This window comes from Triturus cristatus, chromosome 10 (genome assembly GCF_964204655.1).
Source record: "Triturus cristatus chromosome 10, aTriCri1.1, whole genome shotgun sequence".
Taxonomy (NCBI): Eukaryota; Metazoa; Chordata; class Amphibia; order Caudata; family Salamandridae; genus Triturus; species Triturus cristatus.
The window spans coordinates 1,067,039,700-1,067,060,581 of NC_140593.1; the positions used below are offsets into that span (position 1 = coordinate 1,067,039,700).

At 46.2% G+C, this 20,882-nt stretch overlaps 1 protein-coding gene across 1 annotated transcript in view; it reads left to right on the top strand.

The window, feature by feature from the left end:
• LOC146796571 (uncharacterized) overlaps positions 1-20,882 on the top strand; it is a 464,924-nt gene that overhangs the window by 425,139 nt on the left and 18,903 nt on the right. The window contains exon 17 of the mRNA XM_085629207.1: positions 13,951-14,017. Coding sequence (XP_085485333.1) covers positions 13,951-14,017 — 67 coding nt within the window. The remainder of the gene's footprint in view (positions 1-13,950; positions 14,018-20,882) is intronic.

Below are 20,882 nucleotides of genomic sequence, written 5' to 3' on the forward strand. Positions count from 1 at the left end.
GGCAGGGGTGGCAGAAGTACTGTTCTTGTTCCTTCAACTGCCAGGACAGGCATTCTGTATGATGGCCCAAATTATTTTTTGCCCGCTATTTTTTCTCTGACCAGGTCCTCGACTTTAGGGTTCCAGACAGGTCTTGCTGTGTGACAGACTTGACTTCCCCAGTGGCGGTCCTTTTTCACCTGGATGTTACTTTGTAGTGCCCTGGATTCATTTAGGTCCTGTAAAACAACCAAATGCTTATGGATGTCAAAAGGTTTTTCATCCGCCACTGTGCCTTCACAATCAGGTAACCACATTCTCGTCCCAAGTAAGATCTCATAAGGAGTGACACCCCCTAGAGAGCTTCTTGGCTGGTTATTTAACGCCCTTTGAACTCCATGCAGATGTTTTATCTAACTTCCACCCATGCCTAATACTCTAGCTGTTAAAGTCTGCTTTAAGTCCTGTTTTTTCCTCTCCACGACCGAATTTCACTCGGGATGGTACAGAGAGGAGTATCGCAATGCTATACCCAAACTTCCCATGGCTTCCTTGTAAGCCCTAGAGCTAAACGCGAGGCCAAGGTCAGAATGTAATGTGCCAATTGCGTATGTTCCTATAAAGAATCGCAAATCTTTTATAACTGTTTGACCGTCAGCCGAGCTCTGGGGCTACACTCATAGGAATCTCGAGCAGGAATCCACTTCAACCATGATATACTTGTAAGCCACATCAGATTGTAATGGGCCGCAGTGGTCCAAATAAACACATGCAAGCGGTTTGTCTGATATTAGTAATGGTGTCTGCACTGGACGTGCTACTGTGGAGCCTTTCATCTGCAGGCAGATGTCGCATTTCAAGACATAGTCCTTAATTTGCTTTGTTAATCCAGGCCACCAGTAGCGCTGTTTTAGTAGAAAAACAGTCGCTGTAACTCCTGCATGCTCAGAGCCTATATCCTTGTGTGCTGCTAGAATTAATCCTAACCTTTATTCCAAATTTGGTATTACTCTACCCCGCACTCCAGGATTTTGAGCAAATGGAACATTGTTTGCATCCAACTTGTCAGAGTATTTGAGTGGAAATCTTTTTGGTCTGCCGAGTTATTGCGTGTGGCAATAATCGCAACGATTATCTCACCGTCTATTCTCGTTTTTGAACAAGTGATTGCAGCTACAGAAGCTGTGCGTAAAGCCCCCTTTGCGGCTTCGTCAGCCAATGAATTCCCTTCACCGTGAACGCCATCACGTTGATGACTCGGTGTATGTATCCCGTGAGCCCTTGGTAGTTTGTTTTTCAATTCCACTACCTGTTCCCATAGCGTTTTGTGCTTTATTGTACAGCCTTTTGCATCTTTAAACCCCTTCTGTCCCCAATTATGTAAATATTCATTGTATGACTGTACACAGTAAAGAGAATCACACACGATTAGTGTGAGGAATTCGCAATCCGTATTTACCAGCGCCAGTATAGTGCTTTTAATTCTGCCAGCTGTGCCATGCAGTTTCCTAGAGATTGTGTTTTTGTACAACTCGGATGAAACTTTCCATCCTGCATGCGTCCTTTAACGATAGCACACATGACGCTGTATTGCTGTTTTCTCCCTATGGCCGGTTGAGCAAAACCGTCAGTGTAAATTATATATTCATACTGATCTAGAGGCATTATTTCATTTGGTAGAGTTTATTCTAGTTCGTATTGCAGAAATGCTTGTGTCTTTAGACTTGGGCTACATCTGTTGCAGTGAGAGATGTAAGACTTTAGCGTTGGGAACGCTTGCCTTTGTCGCAGCTTCTAGGGCTGGAATTGGGGTAACGACAATTATACGCTTCCCTTGAGACAGGGCTCTTTCTCTTACTACAGCAGTCTGTACTGCTGTTAGAATTCTTTCAGTTGATGCAAAGCGTATCTCAGCATTTGTGTACAAATGTGATTTGTATGCTATTGGTACTGTCTCACCTTCATTATATGTTAGGTAGGTGTATCCTGATTGACCTGCAACTATACGGATCACCAGGTTGCGTACGTTTACGCGCTTCTGAAAGTGTTTTGAAGCTATCCTATCAGCTTGTAGAGAACGAAGGAGATCAGTGTGTTCCAGTGTCCATTGTCTAACTGAAAAGTCAGGTTTTATGAAATCATTGAAAGTTTTTACCCTTTCTGCATAATCTAAAATGTATGTTCTGCCAAAGTTCAGGAATCCCAGCATTGATTGTAAATGTTTTAATGTTTTTGGAGGTTGGAGCAGTGCACACTTTTCTAAAACGTTAGCTGCTAGGCTTTTCCCTTCACTTGAAAGCTTATATCCCTGAAAAAGGACATTGAGGTGGGCTATCTTTGATTTTTTAAAGTTAAATTTGTAACCCTCAGAGGTAAATCCCCAAATTATGGTATTTACTCTGTTCAAGTGTTCCTCTAGGTCATCATCCATTGGATAAATATCATCCACATAGGACAATGCATCTTCATCCAAATTTTGAAGTAATTCAGTTAGTCTGGCTGAAAATAACCCCGGGCTGTTCTTATACCCCTGGGGGAGTCTACAAAATTTTCGCTGGGTGCCTAACGCGTAGAATGCAGTTAAATACCTGCTTTCCGGCGCTACATTTTGGCAGAAAAATCCATTAGAGATATCTATTGTGGTTTTGTATTTTTTCTACACAATTTTATTCATTAGTGCAGCACTGTGTGCATTTTGAACTGCAAATGTTTTACTGCAAGTGTTTAAATGTCTGTAATCTAAAACTAAACAATATGAATTATCAGGTTTTGATATGGGAAACAAAGGGGTATTCATTTGAGAGGTGCAAGTTTCAATCACCCCTTGGTATTTAAGTTGATCCGAGATCTCCCTGACCTGTTTTTTAGCTTCTTGCTTTATTGGATACTGCCTTTGTGCAGTTGGCGTATTTATAATGGAATTATGTGGTAGTTTGAATCCTCATCCCATCCAACATGGTTTTTGTATAATGCAGGGGCTTGGGCTACCGCCCACTCCCACGCATAGGTATATTTTAGGTATTTGGGAATATGATCGGAGTATGCTGGTAAAATTACAGTTTCTCCTCTATGACGAATGTTGGCAGCCAAGCTTGTTCAGCTAACAAAATGTCATAGCCAAACGTTAGGTTCTCCCAAAAGAGACCTCTAACTGTCCTGCATTTGTCCCCCTCTATTTGGAGTGTTATTTCATTTAACTTATGCAGGACACTTACCCTAGTATCCGGTGTTTCTACCGTGATATTATCATTCAAGTCCGCTGTCACCAGAAATTTCATCAGGTTCTGGCGAGCTATTGTTACTTCTGCTGCACTGTCTAGCATCGTCAGAGCCCAGTCCTCGTTCAGTAGCTGAGTCTGGGCATGTCTGATCTTTAGACCTGCAACCTTCTTCTTTTTGAACTGTGGGTTTTGTTTTGGTTTATCTTCTTTTTTGGAAGTATAGTCTTGAGCATGCTGCTTGTCTCTGGACTTTGTACTCTCTTCTTGTCTGTCTGACCGTCCTTCCCTCTCGGAGTTTTTCGTTGAACCCTGAAAGGAACAAAAGGAACATGTATCAGTATCCTGATACCTGTCAGGTTTCCTAAAATTGTCCCTATTCCTAAGGTTATACCTCCTTTCGGAGGGCTCCTGTGGAAGAGCTCTACCTCTGTAATGAGAACTGTTTTCTTTAACTTTTTGTTTTTTGTTATTGTGCCACTCTGTCTTTGATGAAGCAGGTGTCTGCTTGAAGGTCTCCTTCTCGGGACTACCCATCAGTTGTGGTTTTAATGCTTTTCTACCCAAACTGTCCCTGCCTAATTGTGCATATGCAGTTTCAATTATTTTAGGTAGTTCGTGCTGTAATGGACTGAACTCCCTTAGGCATTGGCGGATAGCCACTGATGCTGCCTCAACTTTAATATTTGCTAATATTGTAGCTGATAATTGGGCATAATTACCTAGTAATTTCATCCCTAAGTTCAGAGCAGGCCCTGCTACATACTCATTTTGTATTTGTCTTAGTACATGTGGTATTACCGCTAATGAAGGGCTACCATGAGTTCTGGTATATATGGCAGCAAAAACTGTACGCAAAGAGGTACAATTAGCTATCTGTGGTGGTATCCCCATGGGCAAGCAGATTGTCAGCATTCTGTGTTCTTCACATGGGCTGGTATTCGGAAATAATGCTTCTAGCTGTGTTATATTCTGAGCTACACAGAATGGCATTTGTTCACGTTTTGCGGGCGTTTTACCCATTACTGCCTGTAACGTTTGTGGTGTAATTTTTGTTGCTGTATTTTGAACTGGAGTTGTGTTTGTTGTAACCGTTGCCAGCTGGACTGTAAGTGTCCTCATGACAAACTGTCATGTTTCTTTAAATTTGTATTAATTCTTTGTGAAGTATGAGTAAGTCTCCTCCTGGCATTGTTTCGTTGTCAGGATGTGGTGTGTAGGCTGCTTATATTGGCCATGTTGCTCCTTCTCTTCCGAGCGGGCCGAGTACTACTCTACCTCTTGTATGGGGGAGGGAGCCTTTAAACCAGTATAAGTGTTAATGGTACATGAGCGGTACTTCAATATCCTCATACAGACAATATTCCGCTGGTGGTTAATCTTCTGTGTAGTAATAAAATGTTTTTGTTCCTGTATTTGCTGCTGGGAATGTAACGAACGAATAAAATACCTCTGTTCTGTATGATTCGTGTGCCACAATCACGAAAGCTGCTACGCCACCCCTAGGTGTTAGACCATGCGCAAGCAGTTTCAGGGTAACAGCGTTTCTAATGTTTGCCGCAATATGTATTTCGTTTGCATCTTCCTCGTCTTCCGAGAGCGGTTATGGCTGGTCTAGTGGTTCTAAGACCTGGTTAATCATTGTGTTTAGAACACAAAATAACTTTTTAAGGAAACTAAGATAAGGTGTTTTGCACAATTTTTAGGAACACTGTGTCCTTCAAGCTTGATTAACCTACAGCTAATAATTAGGATTTTTTTCCTACTCAGCTGTGGCGGAGTTTATGCCCTTCCACTCCAGATGTCTCTGGGGAATTGTGAGTAGGGGTCTCTGAGAATGGCACAACTGAACTACTCAGATTCTACTGTTAAATAAGTACCCAACCAACGCTGGCTGCGCCATGTCGTGTAGCTCCTATAAAAGTATACAGGATCTATGTGTTTAGACAACATACACTGCAGGATTGGTGTCTGACTGATTCTGGACACCCCCACCGGGTATGTTGGCTTCTTGTACCAACTAGCTCACACTGCCACTAGAATCTCCTCTTACCAAGGAGAGAATAGTTCTTTGCAACCATAGAATATGACAACCCTGATCCCTCAGGACCATAGAAACAATATACTTCTTTTCGCTCAGTCACTTGTGCTAACTTAATCTGTCTGAGAGAGATACACAGAATAAACAGGCTGGGCGTTTTCAAAAATTATTTATTGAACAGTGGTTATTCTAGTGTAACATAGATGAGCTGCAGCAACCGTTACAGTAGAAGATATAAATGATTAGCAGTACTGTGAAGGTAAATGGATGGTACAGTTCTACCATCTTACTATGGGCATGAATACACACAAGTATATAAAACACATGATAAAAAGATGCGTACTCCTACGATGCTTCCCTAACTAGATGTACCTACATGTACCTAGGCTGTGTGTAGCCAAGAGTCCCTCTAGGATTTAGTCAACCCCATAATCTGAAGTGAGAGACTGTGGGACCCCGTCCTGGTCTTAAGTTGGACACCCCGCGAGGGATGTTAGACCACTGCGAGCTGGAGTGTCTGCATGCAGGAACCTCACCGTCTCTGGTCAGTGTGTCGGCTAGGAAGTCTCGGTCTCCTCTATCTGTCTTAGCAAGATGTGATGTATTTATACCCATAGGTCTCCTCAGGGGTTCTACCTCGCTGTATTACTGTGTCTAAGGATGACGTCGGACATGAACTTTATACATAGATCTTATACCGGGAGATGGTTGTCCCGCTGTGCTTCCAAGAATCCTCATGCTTAATGTATGAGGTTTTGAACTAGGGAAAACCCGTGTTCTAAATGCAGTGTTGTATCTAGGTAAAAGGTTGGTCCCTGTAAACACTGACAATTGTAATGTAGGGAAGAATATAGGTGAAGGTAAATGAAGTTACCGGGACCTATATTATGGTACCTATATGGAATATAACAGACTGGGACTATTGGGAGTCTCACACCTAGATGCAATGGAGGGGAAACAAAGGCTCACATCTTATCACTTCACAGGCACTTAAGGAAGAAATGGGTTTGACTTTGTCTAGTCCTTGTTTATAAGAGATATATATATGCATGCACTGTATGAATGGCAGAGGTGGTGGTGATCTCCCGAGTATTTATACAAATAACAATTTGAATACCACCATTTTATTTATTTCTTTTATGGCGCTTTAACCCTAGTAGTGGTATTTAAATTGCTATTTGTGTACGTTTGATGTAAAGCGCTGAGACACCCTGCGCTGGGATGAGTAGTGCCACTACTCACCCCAACACAAGATGTCAGAGGGCTTTATATCACATGTACTGTTTATACATTGACACTAAATAATATGTGTGTACATCAATATAAAGGATGTGTTACATAACACAGTGAGGGTTACAAGCTGTAGGAGCCCCATGTCCTTCATTCCTCACTGTGCTATATTAGAAGGATTAACATTTTTGAACTGCAAGTAACTAAGGATCTCTGTCTTAAAAGCAGTAACCCACTTACATAAAATAAAAATCTGTCATCTGCGTGTTACATAATGTGCTTTGCAGGAGACATATTAACCCTCTATGCTACTTTGATTCAAAACTAGGACTAGGCAAAACACAGATCTCTCCAGCAAATATGTTATCCTCCAGTGTTATCTTACCATTATTATTATTCCCTGAGATTTAGCTGGCATACAAAGATATTCGCAGCAGGTGCCTGAACCCCATAAGATATTTTAAAATACAGACATTGCAACCAATTAAGCAGAACAGATTTACTGCCACATTTCTCCTTGTTGCCAATTTCTTTACTGCAAGGATTGAAAAAAATAAACGTACAAGTTGAGGCCTAGATTTTGCTTCTGGGTTGCCTCAATATTTTGGCTCAACCCCAAAGCAAAAAATCGAATTTGTTAAATATTTTAATGCGCTCAAATGTACTCATGATAGACCTGCTAAACATATGTGCAGTCTTGAGATCTAATGCCACTTCCTGTGAGGTCATGGGTTGTGATGCCACTTCCTTTGAAGCAAAATGCGACATGACATGCCATGATGTCACTTCCTGTGATGTCACGTACGGTGATGTCACAGCCATTCTGCCTAACTTGGTGAGTCCCCTCACTTCTTTTTTTAGAACTTGAGCCCCGCATCCAAGCACCCAATCACTCCACGATTCATCCACCTGGGTACTCTCATTATCACACCCATAAATACACAAGCTTGACAATCAATTAGGCACATTGAGTTATAAAAAGAAGGAAGACCAGTTGGCCTCTTCAATTATAACATTTCATGGTGACATTTATCTTGAAGTAGCCACTGCCTTTAGCTATATAAGATTACATTACAATACAATTACTGCCAGTTTTTGTGCCACAATGCCTGTCACAGTTCCAACTCTGTCTTGTAATCTGGTTCATATTCTAGGATTACTGACTTCGCCCCTTTAAACAAACCATGTTTGAGGATGCTGAAAACTACACTCCTCCATGGTAACTACCTCCCGCTATCCACATGACCGGGGCCTGCCAGCCCGGGTGGAGATATGTGATGGAACTCTTGTTATTTACCTACAGAACAGACCTTCTATAATGTAGTTTGGAGTCTTCAGGTAAAACAGTTATGAGGTGGTGTTGTACTATGCTTTCCATGTGTGTGTGTTGTTAGAATGTTTTATCTACGCTCCTGTGCCCTGGCTGGATTGCAGTGTCATCATTCTTTCCCTTGATGGTGACATAATGCAACCAGAAAATTTGTTGTTGTTGCCCCCAAGTGGGCATTCTGTTCCATAATGCAACTGCTGATCTCTGTCAGATAATTTCGTCTGGATTTGTTATTGCATCTTCACCACAACAAGTAATGAAACCAGCAGACTAACATGAGAAACACAACCAAGTGAGTAGAGTTCCTGAAGTTTGGTGACCAATCACAGCATTAGAACAAATAGCAGATGCATGACAAGGAGACTAGCACAGAAAGATGGGTACTCATCTGAGTGTGCCATTAATCTGAAAGAAAAACATAGTGATAGATTCCTTACCTTAGAATTACCCCCAGGCGTCAGACTGGATCCGGAAAGTTTTCGTCAGCAGTACCCCTGCGCGTCAGAAGGTGGCGTCGTGCGGCTCCGCGTCCGTCGTTGGCATTGTGGTTGCCGACATGACATCGCGGCAGCTACTTAGACGTCGCACTCACGCACTGGTGTCAGTTCTTTCATTTTCCGCGCCAGCAAGCACAGGTCCGGAGAGAGTAGTACCCCAAGTCATTTTTTGACTGTCTTTTTGAGGCTTTATGTCTCGGTTTTTTCGAGTCAATCGGCTCCTGGTGTCGTAGGGATGCCCGGTTTCAAGTCTTGTGGGGACTGTCATCGAATGATGTCGGTGACGGACCCGCACCGCATGGGTCTCTACAGCCTGGGGCTCGACCACGACCCCAAGTCGTGCCCGGACTGCCGGGCCATGGCGCTGAAAACTTTGCGGGAGTGGTCCCAATAGTTGCTGGAGGTACGGCAGTCGGCCCCGTGCCGCTCAAGGTTCCGGTCCCGTGGGAGGTCGAGGGACCGGTCGCGGAGCCATTACCATCATTCTTCTGGATTGAAGTCTTCGCAATCGGGGTCAGGTAAGGCGAACCACACGAAGAAGCGTCATCGCTCGACAACTTCCCCTCGCGGCTGAGGGTGTGGTTGGTGCCTCCCACGTGGCTCCGGCGGAGCCTACAGTGTCGCCATTGGCCTACCGGCCCTTCCCAGGTCCGTCGGCGACTCCGGCCCAGCTGCAGGAATTTCTGGCAGCCATGGTCCGCCTCTTTGGGCCCCACGGGCCCGACTGGGGGGTTCTCACTCTTCACTCTTCACTGTCGGCGGCTCTGGCATCGCTGTTGGCTCCGGCCCCAGCGCCGCAGGACCCCCAAGGATCCAGGCCTGGATCCCGGTCGACGCCGGTTGACCTCGTTACTTCTCCACCGACATCAACACCACCGGCACCACCTCAGATGTCACCAGTGGCACTGGACGATGTCGCCCCCGGTTTCAGCCCTGACATGGACACGGAGCCGGAATGGCGTCGCTCGACAACGATTCCCACGCTGATGGGGCCTTTCTACCCCTATGTCCAGCCTTCTTATTTTCGGCCTGTACATCAGCCTGAGGAGGAAGGGGAGGACTGGGAGAGGTCTGAGGACCCTCTCACAGCTCAGTGTGAGTATGACCCGGACTGGCTACGGAGGAGGGTGCAGGTTATGCAGTGGTGTTGCGTAGGGTGGCGGAGGCCCTCAACCTCCAACTCCCTACCGTGGCCGTCAGGACTAACCTCCTGACAGACGTGCTTCAGCCGGCGGCTACCTCTGCGGAGCCACTTGTGCCTTTCAATGAGGCACTTTCTGACGTTCTTTTGGGCACCTGGTCCAGGCCCAACACAGGGGCTCCTGTGGATAGGAATATGGCTCGACGCCATAGCCCGGCCCCGGGAGACCCCCTTTTTGTCTCCCAACACCCCACCCCTGAGAGCTTGGTTGTCCAAGCCTCAACGTCCCAGAGCGCATTCCCTACCGCACCCCCGGATAAGGAATCCAAGAGACTGGAACAATTTGGGAAGAAGATTTTTTCTTCCGCCAGTTCCGGGCTGAAGTCTGTGAACACCGCATGCCTCTTGGGCCGTTACTCCCACTCTGTGTGGGATACAGTGGCGAAAGTGCTGTCTCAGTGTCCAGAGGAGGCGCGGACAGTGCTCTCGAAGGCTATTGCTGAGGGAAGAGATGCAGCCAAGTTCTCAATACGATGGCCTTGACACCGCCGACTCCCTGCGCAGAGCGATTTCCATGACGGTGGCGCTCCACCCCCACGCCTGGCTGAGGACTACTGACTTCTCAGGGGATGTCCAGAACACCCTGATGGACATGCCCTTTGATGGCATTCGCCTTTTTGGCAACAAGGCAGATAGTGCGTTGGAGCGATTTAAGGACTCACTGGCTACGGCCAAGTCCTTCGGCCCGTCGGCTCCTCCGCCTTCTGCTTTTCGCTCCTTTCGTGGCCATGGAAGGGGTGTCTCAGCACATTTGCTCCAAAGCCACAGGCTGCAGCAGCAACAGTCTCAGCGCGGCAGCGGACGTGGTAACCGCAGAGGCGGTTCATAGGGCCAGCAGGCGGGTCAGTCTACTTCCACCCCGGCCACTACTGCCCCAAAACCTTCCTAGTCCGGTCTTTCAGGCCCATCAAATGCCAGTGGGCGGCAGGATTCGCCATCACCTCCCCCACTGGCGCACCATCACTTCGGACAGGTGAGTTTTAGACATAGTCCGGAGGGGCTACTCCCTCCCCTTCGAGACAACTCCTCCTGCCATGCCACCCCAGTACCACCACATGTCAGGGGATCACTTGGCACTTCTTCAACAGGAAGTCGCTGCCCTCTTGGCCAAGGCATTCCTGCACCAGAAGTAGGACGTGGTTGTTATTCCCACTACTTTCTGGTGCCCAAGAAGGACAAGGGCCTGTATCCTATCTTGGACCTCAGGAACGTCAATCGCTTCCTCCGGAAGGAGAAGTTCAAGATGCTAACTCTGGCTCAGGTCTTGTCTGCTCTCGACCCTGGAGACTGGATGGTAGAGTTGGACTTGCAGGACGCATATTTCCACATTCCCATCCTTCCGGCCCATCGGCATTACCTGCGGTTCACGGTAGGCCATGAGCATTTTCAGTTTACCGTGCTCCCCTTTGGTCTTACCAGTGCCCCTCGGTTGTTCATGAAAGTGATGGCGGTGGTCGCAGCTCATCTGCGCAGATCAGGGGTTCCAGTCTTCCCCTATCTCGACGACTGGCTGTTGAAGGCGGGCTCGATCCAGGCAGTCGTTTCTCACCTCCAGACTACGGCTGACCTTCTGCATTTGCTGGAGTTCTCCATCATTGTACCGAAGTCGCACCTTATTCCCTCTCAGAAGCTCCTCTTCATCAGAGCGGTTCTGGACATGGTGCAGTTTCGGGCCTATCCTCCTGAACGGCGAGTCCAGGTTATTCAGGCTATGATTCCGATCTTTCGGTCTCTATCCTGGGTTTCGGTCAGGATGAACCTGAAGCTGCTGGGCCTCCTGCATCCTGCTGGTCACTCATGCCAGATGGCATATGTGGGCTCTGCAGTGGGACCTGAAGTTCCAGTGGGCGCAGCATCAGGCGATTATGTCCAGATCTCGGAGGGCACTGCACAGCAGTTGTAGTGGTGGCTCATGAACCGATTTTGGGTCCAGGACAGATCCCTCTCCTTTCCCCAACCGGAGCACACTGTGGTGACGGATGCGTCCCTCCTGGGATGGGGGGGTCACATGGGAGAGGCGGAGATCAGAGGCCTCTGGTCTCTGGCGGAGTCCAATCTCCATATCAACCTTCTGGAGATTCGGGCGATCTGACTTGCACTGAAGGCATTCCTTCCCTCTGTCAAAGGGAAAGTGGTGCAGGTGTTCACGAACAACACCGCCGGCATGTAGTACTGCAACAAACAGGGCGGGGTGGGGTCGTGGACCCTATGTCAGGAGGTTCTGCTCCTCTGGACATGGCTGGAACAGCAGGGCATTTCCCTGGTGGTTCAACACGTGGCAGGTTCACTGAACGCCTGGGCGGACGAACTGAGCCGCAGGTGCATGATGGATCACGAATGGTGTCTTCACTCGGACGTGGCGCAAGGTCTCTTTCAACAGTGGGGAGAGCCTTGGTTAGATCTATTTGCCACCAAAGAGAACGCGCAAGGTCAGCAGTTCTGCGCGTTGGAATTTCCAAGGCGGCACTCGCTAGGCGACGCTTTTCGTCGCGAGTGGAGTTGCAGTCTGTTGTACGCCTTTCTTCCTATACCAGTTCTACCCAGAGTGCTGAAGAAGATCAGGCGTGAACGGGCCCAAGTCATTCTTGTGGCTCCAGACTGGGCTCGAAGAGTATGGTATCCTGAGCTACTCAGTTTGACCATCGATCCCCCGATCCGACTGCCTCTTCGGGAGGATCTTTTGTCGCAGCAGCAGGGGGCGGTCCTCCACCTGAACCTGTCCAGCCTCCACCTCTTTGCATGGAGATTGAGTGGCGGCAGTTGATTCCTTTTGACTCGCCTCCTGAAGTCTGTGATGTCATTCTGGCAGCCAGGCATCCCTCCACTAAGTTGTTATACACCAGCAGGTGGAACAAATGTGTGGCATGGTGCACAGCAAAAGCTGTGGATCCCCTTTCTGCCCCTCTTTCAGAAGTTCTTCTGTTTCTTCTTTCTTTGGCCCAGCAGGGCTCTACTCTGGGCACTATCAAGGGCTACCTTTCTGCTAGTTCGGCCTTTCTCAGGCTCCCTGATCAGCCCTCTCTTTTCAAGTCCCTTTTTGTAAATAGATTTCTCAAAGGCATTACTCATCTTTTCACTCCTATTCCTTTCGTAATGCCACAGTGGGACTTGAATCTAGTTCTTACATATCTAATGTGCGCTCCTTTTGAGCCTCTGCACAGTTGTCCTCTTCGTTTGCTGACCTTGAAGACTGCTTGCCTGGTTGCCATCACCTCTGCCAAGAGAGTGAGTGAGCTTCAGGCTCTTTCTTGTAAGCCTCCTTTTCCATCTGTCCCTCCGGACAAGGTTGTGCTAAGGACACGTCCATCCTTTCTGCCAAAGGTTGTCACTGCCTTTTACATTGGGCAGACCATCACTTTGCCCACCTTCTTTCCGCTTCTGCATCCTTCTAGAGAGGAGGAGAGGCTCCACGTCTGGATCCAAAACGTGCGCTCTCATTTTACTTGACCCGTACACAACAGTTCCGGTTGGATGACCAGCTCTTTGTAGGCTACGTTGACGCCAAAAAAGGTTGGGCCGTACACAAGCGGACTATCTCCCGATGGGTCGTCTTGTGCATTAAAGCCTGTTATTCTCTGGCTAAAAAGGAAGCTCCTTTGGGGCTGCGCACCCATTCCACCAGGGCGACTGCAGCCACTACAGCATTGGGACGTGGTGTACCCCTGCAAGACATCTGTCAGGCAGCTACGTGGGCCTCGCTGCACACTTTTACTAAGCACTACTGCCTGGACAGCCAAGTCCGGAGAGACAGCTTCTTTGGCCGTTCCGTTCTCCGAGACTTCCTAGTGTGATCTTGGTTCGCAGACCCACCATCGGGGTTGGTATTGCTGGGGTATCTATTCTAAGGTAAGGAATCTATCACTATGTGTTTCTTTCAAGCTGAACAAGTTACTTACCTTCGGTAACGATATATTTGTAAGAAACATTAGTAGTGATAGATTCCTTACCGCCCCACCCATCCTCCCCGTTCTGCGAACTGATTTCTAGGGTTAAGGTCATCCCTTTTAAGACCCCAGTTTCAAGGCACCGGTGGTCAGTATCTAGCATGGCTCTGCGTTTTCTGCTGTGGAAAGTCGTGTACAGAACTGACGTCAGCGAGCGAGGACGGCGTCTAAGTAGCTGCGGCGACGTCATCTTGGCGGCCACGACGCCAATGACGGACGCAGAGCCGCACGACGCCACCTACCGACGCGCAGGGGTAGTGTTGACGAAAACTTTCCGGGTCCTATCTGATGGCTGGGGGTAATTCTAAGGTAAGGAATCTATCACTACTAATGTTTCTTACAGATATATCGTTACCAAAGGTAAGTAACTTGTTCTTTACTTCCTGTAGAGGAAATCAAATTACACCATATTAATGTGAATGTTTATAGGATTAGAGCATATAAAATACTGGTCCATGAAATAACTCCTTCACCATTACTTCATATTTCAGGACTTCTTTGTTTTTACAGCACTGATTCATGGATGGGGGTGAACAAGAGAGTATCAGAAAAATTTGCAGTCCCAAAGCCGTTGCCGGTGAGTCAAAAGGAAAATTATTAATAGGGTGGATTAGGGTTCCACAGGTGACCCTAACCACACGGTTACCTCTACTGTTGAATGTATTGACACTTTTCTGACACTTCAGGTTCTTGTGAGTTTCTCCTGTCAGGATGTTAAGAGCTACAAATATGTAACTTCACATTCGCCGTTTGTCAGTATTTGCTATCAAGCGTATTCTTTTAGCAGGAGCACCACCAAATGGGCCCCAGGACACTTAACAAGGAAGAAGGCAAATGAACATTCATACCCTTCAAAGATAGAATAAAGAGAGTTTTTCTGAAATGTTGAACATCTCTACAATCTTGATCTCAGCATAGACATCCATAGTTTATGGTCTGAATTGCAGCACTTCGAGGGGCCATCAGTGCCAGCAAAGGCTACAGATTTTTGAGATGTAGATACATCTTGGTTTTCCATCTTGGTTTGGGCAAGATAAGGGCTTGTATTGTGAAAGCGGGTGCCATTTTGGTATGTGGCCGTGTCCAGGGAAAACTATACCTATGTTGACCACCTGGGTCTCTGATCTTGTCTTCTCCAATTTTTACTTTTGGTGAGAACTTTATGAACAACTGTTGATCTCTAGTAATGCAATGACTAGGTTTGTTAGCCAGGATGGTAAACCTATAATGAAGAGAAGGAATCATTGTCCTGCAGTACAGCAGACAGGTATGTAGGTGGTGGGGAAGGAGATTTAGCAGGGCTGAGGACTTGATGCAGAGAAAGAAAACCTAAACCCACCACTATCTCTGAGTGCAGTCTGTAACTTGCTCAGTGGAGTAACGTATGCACTGCAAAGATCTGTGTGTAGCCTGAAATCCAGGTGGGTTCACTCAGCGTTCAGCCTTCTGCTGTCATTTGAGCAGGGTTATAGTAATACTTTCTATCATAACACTTGGAGACCTATTTGATAATAAAGCATTTGTGGTACTATTATATTTATTATTAAGAGGCACACACAAGCAGATGTGTTCTGCAGAACCATGCTTGACTTCCACAAGCTTGTGTGTAGTATAAGCTAAACAAATTCAAGTTCACATTGGCCTACCTCCGAAAACAATATATGGCCAAGCAAAAATGTGTGTTTGGAAGCCATTCCTTGTGATACATGTGACATTGGCAAACCATTAATGTTGTCCCACTGTTCTTTTGAGAATCACACAGCTATGAGACAGAGCTGGTTTTCCCATTTTACTAACGTGGACCACTTCTACATGTGTACTTTAAAAGTAGAATTATTTATATGACCGAGATGTCCACTGAGAGGGATCCATTGAAGAGTCCAGTTAGGCTGCAGAGTGTAGTAATTTGTACTGGGAACTTAACCATGGGGATTGTGCAAAAATAAAAAATTTCCAACCCCTGCTAGAAGCCTCAAGGGATTGTACAGGCAAGTAAAAAAAACTGAGAGCAAACAAAAAAATCGGATTGCTCTACTATTATCTTTGTTGTTGATTGTTTACTACAAGAGAAGAAGATACCTGCCTCTGATGCAAATTTATCCTTGGGTAAGATCCCTTTAACTATGGAGGTTTCAGTTTGAGGAGATGGAACTTACACCATCCTCACCAGTGTTTGGAGTGAGATCAGTCGACACTAAATCCACTCAATTTCAATAAATTGTCCATAAAAGGTAAATGTTAAAGAATGAAAATGCTTCAGTGGCATCAAATGGCGGATGGTTCAATTGATGACACTATGGCATTCATCAGGAAGTGGCATGAGCAGGATTTTACCAATTCATAGTTGTCCTATGTTCTCACACGTGGGAATACTGGGTTTGCAAATCTAGGGCTGGGTAATCCTGGGTCCTGAAATACCGGGCCCAGTTTCAGCAGGCGTGGCTCTGCACACGGTAAAACCACGGTCTTGGGATGTTGGGCATAGGCAGCTCCTACCCTGCCCCTGCTGTGCCACGATGGGAGAAGGCAATGCTCCCCCAAGCATTGCTGAGCCCTCTCTTGCCCCTCAATCTTTGTTCTCCAGCCGCCACCCGCAGCACTAATCCTGCTGCCATTTACCATCTTCTCAAAGCAGGCGGAAAATGTGATTAGAAAAGGACCCTTTGTTCTGCCCAGAAGAGAGAATCAGAATAGTTTGTTCCACAAGTTGTTTTTCCCGGGTAAAATAACTTCTGATGTCCATTATTTGATGAGAAACTACTGCCCAGAATCAGAACTTTCGCCGCCTCCTCACCCCAAGTGTCCGCGCACCAAATAAAGGGCAACTCCTAATGAGCCCCCAGTAGTCTGAGTTAGCAAGACTTAGAAACTTGAGAATCATTCCCTTTTCATGGATCATTGAGCAAGGGGTCCTGTTAGCGCTTAAACAAAAGTGTAGACGGGGTGTCCTGAAAAGGATGGGACACTGTCCTTCACAACATATACATTTTCAGTGCTATCCAAGAGCAATGACAGAGGGGTTGCCTAATGGGAAATAAAAGTGTCATCCTTCTATAGTATGAGGGGATACAGGGGTATTTATGCTGAGAACAAATTTAACCCGGAAGCACTTTTCTGAGCTTGTCCAATTCAGAACTATCTCTGTTCAATAAATGTAGGCGCTGGACTACATGATAGGGAAAGGGCAGGAATATTCTATTTAAGGCAGTATGGCACAATACTGACTTTCCCCTGTGTTGGCGCCCTTTGGCAGCCTAGCGCCAACACAGGCACCCTTGCACCATGAAAATAGGAAGTAACAAAGAGAAATAAAGATATTTCTCCTGGTTACGCCTCACCTGAGAAGGTGTATCTTTTTTGGCCTGTTCCCAGGTCTACTAGTTCTGGTAATTCTGGAAATGCATAAAAAATCATGGGAGTTGCATGGCACGACATCCCAGGGCAGAGTAAGGCAATTTGTGCTGCGTTTCCTCAGTACATATTTGTGGAACCACTCAGGTTCACACAAAATGGCCTTGCGTGGCTTCATAAATCACGTGAGGTCTGCTTTGCTCTTGCACCACGTTGCAAACGACGACGACGTTGGCGACGCAAACCAGGTCAAAATAGGCCCCATAGTGTGGTAATTAAGTGTTCTACAACACAGCAAAGCACGCCGTATTGTTAATCTATATATTATTGACATAGCTAGAAATATAAACAAGCATTGGTAAATGCATTAGGTTTCGCCTATGTGATTCATAATACATTTTTGGGGTAATTTGTAGTTTTGTGATTAGTTGTGCAGTGTAAGTTACTGAAAGTTCTGTAAAGTATTGGGAAGGTCAATATATTGTGCTATTACTGGTAGTATTATAAAGCGGGGATAATACCTAAAGTGTGAAGGTTAAAGTGTCAAAAAATGTGCCTGTTGAGTATGGTTATAGCGAGTGCTGGCATGGGCATATTAGGGAATGGGTGGATGAGAAACAAAAAAAGCAATGTAAGAGCTGTTTACGCAAAACCTAACTATACACCTAACTATACACTGGTGACGGCCCCCAGCGCCTTGAGATCTCTAGGGGTGATTAGTTTGCGCTTTACAATACCAGATATATACATACATACATAGAATGCATTCGATTTTGCCTATGTGGTTATTAATATGGTTTTTTATAAGTTTTAACTTGTTGAGCAGTTGTGCAATATAATTTAAAAAGACTCCGTAAAAGTGTTAACTTGTTTACTGAGAAAGGCAAGATATTGTTCAGTAACTGTTAAATTTGTAAAGGGGGTGGGTAAAACAAAGAGCAGAGAGGAGTACATGGTGGGTTAAAACTTCGGCGAGGAGTGGTGGGTTAACATGCCGTGCATGCAATTAACAGATTACACTATACTCTCAACAACAGCCAAGGGATTCGAGGTCGCACAGCCCAATTAGTCACTCAAGTATACATAAGCAAACATTTTTTTACATGCTGTTGCCCACCTCCATGGTCCACTACTTATAGAACACATAATTTAACATTCAATGACAAAAACCAAGAGGCAACAATAATAATTAATCATAAATAAGAAAGAGGTTCTTGAGTCTTGGAAAGCCGGCGTTCCAGATCCGTTGTCCGCATCGAAGAGGAAGGAGAGCCGTACACAGCCCCATATTATTTTAGACATCGCTTGGACTCGACGGAGTTCATGATGCCTGAATAAATGATGAATTGGCCTTTATCGCTGGACTATATAATCTTGGACATGTGATTCCTGTTAATACATAGTCCAGGTCCATACGGAGAACATGACTCATTCAATTGTTTAAGGAAGATAACAAACCCAGACATTCGCCTCTTTCTGGATGACGCTGTACACCATTCTAAAACGTATTGTGACATACTAGTCTTGCCCTGATGAAGCCTTGTTTAGGGTGAAACGCGTTGGCTGCACGTGTATTGGATTAAGAATATTAAAGAATAATACAGATACATTATTGAAGACTCAAGAACCTCTTTTTTATTTATGATTAATTATTCTTGTTGCCTCTCTTTTTGTCATTGCATGTAATTTACAAATGCCTGTAAAGGCACTAAACAAGCCACCTCCAAAAGAAAGAAAACCCAGCAAGTTAGGGGCCTCTGTAAGCTGACCAGGGGCCTCTGTAACCTGACCGGAGGAGGTAACCCAAGACACCCAAGTAAGAATGCTGTGTCCCAGCACCAGACAAAATGACATTGCATACAAAGGCTCAATGCCTACATAAAGACCATGAGCACTCAGCCTCACGAGTGCTTAGAAACCCCAGCGGTGCATTGTAATTGGCCAGAATACAGTGAAGCACCAAGCGGGAGAATCAGCGCAAGGCAGTTCTCCCCTGACAAGTAAGAGCATGCTGAGGCAAGATGGCTAGCGCTCAATGCGCTCACACACTATAATGTTAAGGGAACCTTGCACAGTTTAAGGGTAAAAGTACCAGCACCCATACGGTGCTGTTGTAGCTGCTCCACAGAAGTACATTATGCAGATGTGGCAAACAACTCACGCTCTGTAATGTTCAGGGAACATTGCACAGTGTAAGGGTGAATAAAGCAGCACCCTACAAAACGCGGAGCCTTTGCAGCCACTTTACGAAAATACATTATGCTCTGCAATGGGTGCTGTAAAAGTGCATATGCCTCAGCATGCAGGGGAGACGGGGGGGGCGTAGAAACAGTCTGCAACCTCAAATAATTGTGTCCAGACTCGATCTAAAACATTTTTAAAAAAACGAAAGTTAAAATGTGAAATGAAGTGCCACTTCAATTAAACAGGAGCGTGACAGCGCTTAGGGTTGATAAGCGGCAGTCTACCACACACAGTGACATTGTAGAGCACATTAGATTTTTTTTTAAAGTATCCGCACTCGACATACCTTTTAAGTCACTGCAGGCAACCTCTATGGCTTGCCCGGCGACAGTACGAAGTGAAGCCGGTGACGTCATGTATACACTCCAAATATAAAGTTCCTCTTCAAAAGTGAATGGAAACAGTATTTGGGCCTCGGGAAACTGATGAGAGCAAACACAGAAGGAAGACAGGAAACAGCATGCTGCAGCCAATAAAAATAGAGGAAAGATAAGTGACAAGCACAGGAACCAATGAAAAGCAAGGGGGCAGTATGTAGGCCCCTTTTAAGATATTTCGATTAACAATAGATTTCACAAATATAGCACAAGCACTGTGCAAACGAAACCTAAAAATGAGCATTGAAACATAATAAATTATTAAAAAAAGATTCTTGGGATCACATGCATAGGTATCAGTTTTTCATTCTAAGTACTTTGGGCCTATTTATGAGCCTGTTTGCATCGCTCTTGCATCAACCAACATGGTGCAAGAGCGATGCAAACCTTACATGTGATTTATGAAGCCACACAAGGCTACTTTGCGTGGCCCTGAGTGGCTCCATAAATCTGGAGTAAGGCAACGCAGAGCAAATTGCTGCGTTGCATTACCCTGCCCTCGGAAGGCATTCCATGAGCATTGCGTGGGTGTTTCCACGCAACTCCTATGATTTTTGACGCATTCCCAAATGTACCAGAACTGGTAGACCTGGGAATGTGCCAAAAGGATAATCCTTCCCCGGTGATGCGTAACGAGGAGAAATGTTATTTCTCTTTGTCATTCCTCTTTCTATGTGTGCTGCATTCTGGAGCACACATAGAACAAGCATTGTCATAGCCAATAGATCTCGCCTTTGGGACCTTATACGAGTGTGCTGGGAGCCTCATTCCATATGGATGGACTGTAGAGTGTGCTGGGGGCCTCAGTCCGTTATGGATGGACTGTAGAGTGTGCTGGGGGCCTCAGTCCGTATGGATGGACTGTAGTGTGTGCTGGGGGGCGCAGTCCCTATGCATGGTCAGCAGAGTGTGCTGGGGGCCTCATTCCATATGTAGAGTGTGCTGGGGGCCTCAGTCCGTATGGATGGACTGTAGAGTGTGCTGGGGGGCGCAGTCCCTATGCATGGTCAGCAGAGTGTGCTGGGGGCCTCAGTCCATATGGATGGAGAGTAGTGTGTGCTGGGGGCCTCAGTCCATATGGATGGAGAGAAGAGTGTGCTGGGGGCCCCAGAGGGTGCTTGGGTCCGCAGTCCTTATGGATAACTGCAGTGTGTGCTGGGGGCCTCAGTCCGTATGGATGGACTGTAGAGTGTGTGGGGGGCTGCAGTCTGTATGAATGGTCTGTAGAGTGTGCTGAGGGCCTCAGTCCGGATGGATGGAGTGTAGAGTGTGCTGGGGGCCGCAGAGTGTGCTGGTGGCTTTAGTCCATATGGTTGGAGTGTATAGTGTGCTGGGGGCCACAGTATGTATGGATGGACTGTAGAGTGTGCTGGGGGCTGCAGTCCATATGGATGTGCCCCAGAGTATGCTGGGGACCACAGTCCCCAACCTTACGGGGTATTATCACAGCGTATTTTGCTGTGCTTCTGT